The 9,426-nt window shown below is 41.2% G+C and overlaps 1 protein-coding gene across 1 annotated transcript in view; it reads left to right on the top strand.

Moving 5' to 3' along the window:
• The window catches only part of PPP1R18 (protein phosphatase 1 regulatory subunit 18), a 47,392-nt gene that overhangs the window by 4,022 nt on the left and 33,944 nt on the right, over positions 1–9,426 (top strand). The window contains exon 2 of the mRNA XM_053722054.1: positions 1,581–2,951. Within this exon, the coding sequence (XP_053578029.1) occupies positions 1,704–2,951 (1,248 nt within the window). The 5' untranslated portion in view covers positions 1,581–1,703. The remainder of the gene's footprint in view (positions 1–1,580; positions 2,952–9,426) is intronic.

Here is a 9,426-nt window from a genome sequence, read left to right as displayed (position 1 = left end):
TTCCCACCCACTCACTAGTGTCCCTCCCCCTCTTCCTCTTCCTCTCTAGTAGCATCCTGTACACTTGCTGCAGTCCTTAGCCAATTCATTACAAACTACTGAGCTCTCCCACGTTCAATCTGTGAGCCCTCTGCTGTATATTATCCCTCTTCTCATCCTTTTATCTTTCCCTCAACTCGTTCTTCCTCTTCCGTCTCCTAAGATTTTCTACTTCGCCCCAGTTTAAACTTCCTACTACTCACTTGTTCGTTCTTTTTTTTTTCCCTTCCATTCATTCTCTCATTCCTATAAAGGATTTAATATTTCCATTCCTTAATTTCTTTTTCTTAACTTTTGACCTTCCCCATCTCCATAATCTCCCCTGTTCAACCGCACTCCCTCCCCTCTTTGTACGTTGCACTCCAATTTGCATTCTATCGTATGGACTCGACTTTCTCCAACCACTTTGCCCTTTACTCTTCCATTACATATCCACACTACCCAAATCTTTTATTCTTTATCCCTCTTTTTGTTTTTGTGCTTTTTTTTTTTCAGTTTGGCATCTGCTGCTGTTGTCAAGGTCAAAATATTGTCTGTAAACATTTAGCAGAAGCAGTACTGTGAGATGGGAGGATTTTTTTTTATACAAAGATCTTGCTGACCTTAGCCTTGCATTTAAAAGATGATGCCAGTTGCCTATCTCACTGGCAGGTGAGTAGGCAACGTTGTAATTATGGTTAGGGCTATAGATACAGCTAGGGATAGGGTTGATAGAGTTAGTGCTAAAGACAAAATTAAACCTAGAGAAACAGCTAGGGATAGAGTTATAGTTTAAGGGTCATGGTTAGGGCTAGGGTCACAGCTAGGGATAGCGTTAGTTTAAGGGTCATGGTTAGGGTTAGGGCCACTGCTAGGGATAGCGTTAGTTTAAGGGTCATGGTTAGGGCTAGGGTCACTGCTAGGGATAGCGTTAGTTTAAGGGTCATGGTTAGGGCTAGGGTCACAACTAGGGATAGCGTTCGTTTAAGGGTCATGGTTAGGGCTAGGGTCACTGCTAGGGATAGTGTTAGTTTAAGGGTCATGGTTAGGGCTAGGGTCACTGCTAGGGATAGCGTTAGAGTGATGTATAATGTCTTAGATGGGGTAAGATGACAATTCAACTGTCACATTTTGTTTATAGTGATATTGTGACCATGAAAACATCACAACTGTATCACTGTGGCAGATACAATATTGATGTCACCACAAACATACACTATGGAACTTCTCAACTCTCCCCCACTTTCCGTCACTCTTGTCCACCCTTCTTCCACTCCCTCTTTGCACATTCTCTTAATGAACCCTACCCAATAATTCTTCATTCACCTTCTGCCTTCATCTACTTTCATCCCCACCCCTTATCCACTTTTCCCACATTATCCGCTCTCTAAACACTTCATTCTTCAATTGTTCAATGGCTTTTTTTCTGTGACCTCAAATATTTCTGTTCCCTTTTCTTGTGCCTGTATCAAAATTTCTTCACCATTTCTCCCGATTCATCTTTTTTGGTCTACAATTTTAAAATATACTTTAACCTATTTTTTTTTTTTTTTTTTTTTAAGATTGTCCGGTGAAATTTCCAACAAACCTCATCATGCCCCCTGGAGATTCCTCCCCCAAAACAAACCAAGAACATTTCTAGGATAATCATTGAAAAGGTTAAGTGTGGATCTATCAAAAGAGTGATGGAGGTCCCAGATTGGAAGGTTCATCTCCTGGAAAGGAGGAGAAAGGAAGAAGAGGAAATGAAGAGGAAGGATAGGGAAGAAGAGGAGCGGCTCTCCAAAATGCCTGCATGGAAAAGAGAGATTATCCTACGAAGGAAGGCTAAAGCTGAGGCTTCGATGTCTGGAAATAAAGAGGAGGTGGATTTAGGAGAACAGGAGGAGAAAGAGAAGGTCGATAATGGAGTACAAGAGGAAAAAGAAACTCATGTGTTGATGGAAAAAATTGGACCCGTACTGCAAAACCCTTTTATCCAACTGGAAAAGCAAAGGAGGTCCCCTGAGCCTTCTTATGGAAGGCCAAAGTCTTCTCCAGAGTCACCTGTACTTCGCAGCTCAAGGGCAGAGGATTTAGTCAGGGACCCCAATCCCCAAAGAGAGGAGGAGGTGCAAGAAGGTCCTGTTGAGGACTCATCACCCGCTACTGAGGACCGGCGGGGGAGGGTGAGTAGGCTGCTCAGCCGATTTGGCCATCCATCAATAGAGGGGGAGAGTGGGTTATCACGAATAAATGGAGAGGTGGAAATGACAGCTCAGGCTTTACACTCCTCATTGAAAGTGGCTGAACATGAAATTAAAGTATCAACTTCCCTTGCACCACCTTCTCAGCCTCCTCCTTTCTGCCCTCAAATTGCCATGGGAAGTCAGAACTCAGCTCAGGAAACCACTCTCTCCTCCTCCTTATCCTCTTCCCCTTCTTGTTCTGACAACGAGCCATACATGCTCTCAGCTTCCGTGAGCATGAGTGGATTCAACGCAAGGCATAGCGCTGGAGAGGAAGCCAAACAATTTCCTTTTAACCTGAGGCCAGCTTCACCAGCTGCTTCCAGGCAATCAAAATTGACTGCTCAGCCTTTGTCAGCTCCTGCCAGACCTAACACTGTTATACATAACACAATTAAAGCAGAGACAGAAGAAGATGGAGGACAGAGCCTCAGTAAGGTTGTTTCCCCTCTACAGGGGACGCCAAAAAAAGGGAATGTAGAGAACCAGGCCATGCAGAGAAGAAAAGGCAACACCATTACCGTTAACCCACGCAAAATGGTTGTATGTGAGAATGGTTTTGTTGCCACAGAGACAAAGACCCCATCACCCAAAACAGAGACTGGTAAGAAGCGTTATCCAACAGTTGATGAGATTAAGGTGATAGGAGGGTACCAGGCACTTGGGAAGTCCTGTCTTGCAAAGCACGCCAGGGACAAAAAGAAGGTAAGGGCACTATTTTATTCCTCCTACACTCTATTATTTCTCCAAGAGAGAGTGTAATATATTATATATCTCATGACGCAAGGCATGGTGTCATTTATTATATATATCTCATGACGCAAGGCATGGTGTCATTTATTATATATATCTCATGACGCAAGGCATGGTGTCATTTATTATATATATCTCATGACGCAAGTCATGGTGTCATTTATTATATATCTCATGATGCAAGGCATGGTGTCATTTATTATATATCTCATGATGCAAGGCATGGTGTCATTTATTATATATCTCATGACGCAAGACATAGTTTTATTTATTATATATCTCATGAGGCAAGACATGGTCTTACATCCAACCTCTCTCACCTTAGGCTCGCTCACTTTTTCACCTTAGTTTCTCTGGTTACACTAAACTAGCTCTTTGTTTCTCTTCTTTTCATTGTTATTTTTTTGTGTTTTTCTTTCATATGGTGGTGAGAGTCCACAACTCTCAACACCATGAAAGAAATTAATTTATCAGGTAAGCATACATTTTATCTCCAAACACTTTTTAGTCTCTCCTTTTCCTCAGTTATCTCTCTCTCTGTCCCTTTTCTTAAAGGGACACTGTACCCAAATATTTTCTGTTGTGCTTCAGATAGAGCATGCAATTTTAAGCAACTTTCTAATTTACTCCTATTTTCAAATGTTCTTTATTCTCTTGGTATCTTTATTTGAAATGCAAGAATGTAAGTTTAGATGGCAGCCCATTTTTGGTGAACAACCTAGGTTGTCCTTGCTGATTGGTGGATAAATGCATCCACCAATCAAAAACTGTTGTCCAGAGTTCTGAACCTAGAAAAAAGCTTACATGCCTTCTTTTTCATATAAAGATAGCAAGAGAACAAAGAGAAATTGATAATAGGAGTAAATTAGAAAGTTGCTTAAAATTGCATGCTGTATCTGAATCACAAAAGAAAAGATTTGGGTACAGTGTCCCTTTAAGACTCTTCCTTCCTTAATTTCTCAATCTCTCTTCAATGTCAATTTCTTTATCTCTGATCCTGTCTCTTTGTTTATTCATCATCAGTTCTCTCTCTCTCCTCAATATCACCCCCTCCTCAGTGTCTCTCTCTCCCTCCCTGGTAGAGTTCCTCCTCTTAAAGGGACATGAAACCCAATTTTTTTCTTTCATGATTTAGAAAGAGCATGCAATTTTAAACACCTTTCTAATTTACTGCTATTACCTAATTTGCTTCATTCTCTTGATATCCTTTGCTGAAAAGCATATCTAGATAGGCTCAGTTGCTGCTTATTTGATGCTGCACATAGCTGCGTCGTGTGATTGGCTCACCCATGTGCATTGCTATTTCTTCAACAAAGGAAATCTACAGAATGAAGCAAATTAGATAATAGAAGTAAATTGGAATGTTGTTTAAAATTGTATTTTCTTCTTGAATTACAAAATAATTTTTGGGTTTAGTATCCCTTTTCAGTCTCTCTCTGCCCCCCTCAGTCTCTCTCTGCCCCCCTCAGTCTCTCACTGTCCCCCTCAGTCTCTCTCTGTCCCCCTCAGTCTCTCTCTGTCCCCCTCAGTCTCTCTCTGTCCCCCTCAGTCTCTCTCTGTCCCCCTCAGTCTCTCTCTGTCCCCCTCAGTCTCTCTCTGCCCCCCTCAGTCTCTCTCTGCCCCCCTCAGTCTCTCTCTGCCCCCCTCAGTCTCTCACTGTCCCCCTCAGTCTCTCTCTGTCCCCCTCAGTCTCTCTCTGCCCCCCTCAGTCTCTCACTGTCCCCCTCAGTCTCTCTCTGTCCCCCTCAGTCTCTCTCTGTCCCCCTCAGTCTCTCTCTGTCCCCCTCAGTCTCTCTATCCCTTCCTCCCTCAGCCTCTCTCCATCCCTTATTCCCTCAGCCTGTCTCTCTCCCTCAGCTTCCCCCCACTAGTCTCTCTCTCCCCACCATAGCCTCTCTCCCTACCTCAGCCTCTCTCTCTTTTCCCCCGGTAAGCTTCTCTCTGACCCTCCTTAGTTTCTCTCTCTTTCCCCCTCAGCCTCTTTCTCTCTCCCCACCTCAGCCTCCTTCCTCATTCCCCCTCTCTACCCCTTATTCTCTCTTTGTTTTTCATTTAGTCGTCCCCCCCCCCTTTAGCCTTTCTCTCTCTCACACTCCCAGCCTCACTTGTACTCCCCTCAATATCTTCCCTTTAGATCTCACTCTCCCCTCAGTCTCCTACTTTTAGTCTCATATGTATTTTATCCTCAGTCTCTATCTGCCTCTCTCCTTAATCTCTCTACATACTGCCCAGTGCTTGCTTGATCAGTATGTAAGCTCATTATAGCTACCCCTAATGAAACACAGCAGAGGAAATAAGATAAACGTACTAAAAAGTTTTCAATCAGTGTGTCCCTGGGGCTGCAAAATAATATACATTCTCTAACATTTTTAAAACTTTGTTATATGCAGATCTTTTTCAATGCAATGAGCAATTGCTGATTAGATACTACACATATAAATATTACTGTGAAACCAATTTAATTTGCTTTTATATTTTTTTCACCTCTTACAAACTCAACCTCTCTCAGTTTTGTGCTAGAGGAATGTTCACTTATCTATCTCTGTAGCAAGTTCTGTCAGGCCTGAGAATTTCCTTAGAGGAGAAAGTGTTCTGTAGATATGAATTAATCACTTAGGGAGGGTGAGGACTTTTTATAGCAGGTTTCCCCATAGGAGCTTCCATGTCATAGCTGAGTAATGATCTTTTTAGGCACATCAGGCTTGTAAATAAGCAAAGATAATATGTTGTAATAGACTGCTTGCACAAAACTAAGTATTTAAACCCCACAAAGGGATTAAACACATAATTAAAGTTAGCCCCAGAGGGGCATTGCACTTCCTCTCTTCACTGCTGGCAATATGCCTCTCTGATTGGCTCACCAGACCAGTGGGTCATTGCTGCTCCCCCGGAGCTGTGCCAATCAGAGACTAGCTATAAATAATCTCCTGCACTGATCAAAGCTATCACTATGTAGCATGGTCAGAAAATTGTAGCATACTTAAGTATGGTATATGTTTGCCAGCCTTTCTGAAGAAAGAGGAAAAAGCTTAGTTGTTAGAGGAAGTTAACAGCAAATGTAGACAAAAGAACTAATAAGTGTATATTGTAATACAAAAGCACAAGTAGGCGTTCCAATGGTACAGTATATCAACCAACAGAATCCACTTCAGCACGCAGTCACACTCTCTCAAATGATACTCACTAATAATTATATATAAATGTATATTGTATTTTCTTTTTTTACTATGGTTAATAGCAAATATTATGAATCATTCAAATGGATATACTGATGCCAACTTTACATACTCTAATGTGCTCAAACATGTGATATTGGATTACTGATCCTAGCTCACTGCTGTATGTTTAAACCTTGCAAAGCTACAAGCAGTTTGGCTTCTGGGCAGCAGGAAATCGCCAGTGATTGGCGACTGCGCCTTCTGATTGGCTGTTTGTATTCTGCTCGAGTTGCAACGCATGCAGCTGCTGAGTAGATAGAGCATGACATTTTAAACAACTCTTTAATTTACTTCTATTAGTAAATTATCTCTGTTCCTTTGTTATCTTTCTTTCTATGACACGGTGAGTCCACAAATCATTATCAATTAGTGTTGGGAATATCACTCCTGGCCAGCAGGAGGAGACAAAGAGCACCACAGCAAAGCTGTTAAATATCACTCCCCTACTCACAATCCCCCAGTCATTCTCTTTGCCTGTAGTGCAAGGAGGAGGTGAAGTTTAGGTGTCTGATGAGAAGTTTTCTTCAATCAAGATTTTATTATTTTTATCTTTTATTGAAAAGCAGTGAAGTAAGCACAGGTGCATGCACGTGTCTGGAGCATTATATGGCATCAGTTTTGCAAGAATGTTATCCATTTGTAAGAGCACTAGATGGCAGCATTATTGCCTGCCGTTTAGTGCTCCAGATAGGGTTGCCACCTTTAGTTCAGACAACGCAATAGCACTTAGTATCATGTGACAGCTATCAGCCAATCACAGACTAGTATATGTATACATTGTGAACTTGTGCACATGCTCAGTAGTAGCTGGTGCTTTAGAAAGTGTGTATATAAAAAGACTGTGCAAAATTTAATAATGGAAGTACATTGGAAAACCTCTTAAAATTGCACTGAATCGTGAAAGTTTAATTATGACTTTAGTGTCCCTTTAAAGGGACAGTATACACATTTTTTTATATATATCTGCATGTAATAGACACTACTATAAAGAAGATTATGCACAAATACTGATCTAAAATTCCAGTACAAAACCTTTCAAAAACTTACTTAGAAGCTCCCAATTTAGCACAGTTGATGAGGTTAGGCTGAGACACCCACTGAAAGGGGCTGGTAACCAAAAAGAGCAGACACTCCCCACCTCCCCCCTTCCCTGCATATAAAAAGACAGATAACATAAACAGGAGTCTGTAAACGTGTGTATACATCTGACACTGTGGGGCTTGGTTAGGAGTCAGAAAATCAGCACAATGTTCTCAAAAAAAAAAGCAAAACTATACACTGTTACAAACAAAACTACCAGATGGGCTGTATAAATGGATCATCTACAAAACATTTATGCAAAGAAAAATCTAGTGTACAATGTCCCTTTAAATACTGAAATTTTCAGTATAGGTGGATATACAACAGGTAAAAACAACTATTTCAAATATCAAAATAAATGTAAAGAGCTATTTGTAGACAATTTAATACATTCCAGCATTTAAAATAGTTAATTGTGAACACATTAAAAGGAAGGGGGTGGAAATCACAGTACCCTTTAACCAAATATCACTTTAAAGACAATTCTTTCACACCATAATGCAGTTTCCTGTATAACGCAATCTGTCCATATAAAGTCAGAGAGAGATGTATTTTTTATGTCAGCTATGACCACTAACTTCCTGTGTTTCTGTACATTTAGTAAACAGCGAACAGTCAACCTTTATTAGCTGTGTGAAAGGGACATTAAATCCAGAATTAAAGGGATAGGAAAGTCACAAATAAACCTGCATGATTCAGATAGAGCATGTAATTTTAAGACGCTTTTAAATTAACTTTTATTTACAAATGTGCTTTGTTCTCTTGGTATCCCTTGTTGAAAAAGAATAAGCACATATCCTACACTAGTGGGAGCTAGCTGCTGATTGGTGCCTGCACACATTTGCCTGCACACACTTGTGATTGGCTAACTAGATGTGTTCTGCTAGCTGATAGTAGTGCAATGCTGTTCCTTCAGCAAAGGATAACAAGAGAATGAAGCAAATTTGGTGATAGAAGTAAATTGGAAAGTTGTTTAAATTTGTATGTTCTTTCTAAACCATGAAAGAAAAAAATTGGGTTCCCTGTCCCTTTAAAGGGACATTCTGATGCAAACATTACAGGCTTTTATTTGTTACAGCATATTATTCTTGCATTAGAATGTGCATGAGAGTTTGTGTGAGAACGCTAGTGTCTTCTGTGTGTGTGAGAGAGTAAGTGTATTAGAGTGTATGTGTGTGTGTGTGTGTGAGAGCGCTAGTGTCTTGTGTGTGTAAGAAAGTAAGTGTGTTAGTGTATGAGTGTGTGAGAGCGCTAGTGTTGTGTGTGTGTGTGAGAGAGTAAGTGTGTTAGTGTATGAGTGTGTGTGAGAGCGCTAGTGTTGTGTGTGTGAGAGAGTAAGTGTGTTGGTGTATGAGTGTGTGTGAGAGCGCTAGTGTCGTGTGTGTGTGTGAGAGAGAGTAAGTGTGTTAGTGTATGAGTGTGTGTGAGAGCGCTAGTGTCTTGTGTGTGAGAGAGTAAGTGTGTTAGTGTATGAGTGTGTGTGAGAGCGCTAGTGTCGTGTGTGTTTGAGAGAGTAAGTGTGTTAGTGTATGAGTGTGTGTGAGAGCGCTAGTGTCGTATGTGTGAGAGAGTAAGTGTGTTAGTGTATGAGTATGTGTGAGAGCGCTAGTGTCGTGTGTGTGTGAGAGAGTAAGTGTGTTAGTGTATGAGTATGTGTGAGAGCGCTAGTGTCGTGTGTGTGAGAGAGTAAGTGTGTTAGTGTATGAGTGTGTGTGAGAGCGCTAGTGTCTTGTGTTTGTGAGAAAGTAAGTGTGTTAGTGTATGAGTGTGTGAGAGAGCGCTAGTGTCTTGTGTGTGTGTGAGAGAGTAAGTGTATTAGAGTGTATGTGTGTGTGAGAGCGCTAGTGTCTTGTGTGTGTGAGAGAGTGTGTTAGTGTATGAGTGTGTGAGAGAGCGCTAGTATCTTGTGTGTGCGAGAAAGTATGTGTGTTAGTGTATGAGTGTGTGTGAGAGCGCTAGTGTCGTGTTTGTGTGTGAGAGAGTAAGTGTGTTAGTGTATGAGTGTGTGTGAGAGCACTAGTGTCTTGTGTGTGTGAGAGAGTGTGTTAGTGTATGAGTGTGTGTGAGAGCGCTAGTGTCTTGTGTGTGTGAGAGAGTATGTTAGTGTATGAGTGTGTGTGAGAGCGCTA

Source organism: Bombina bombina, chromosome 7, assembly GCF_027579735.1.
Source record: "Bombina bombina isolate aBomBom1 chromosome 7, aBomBom1.pri, whole genome shotgun sequence".
Taxonomy (NCBI): Eukaryota; Metazoa; Chordata; class Amphibia; order Anura; family Bombinatoridae; genus Bombina; species Bombina bombina.
This window is presented reverse-complemented; position numbering and strand designations above follow the sequence as displayed.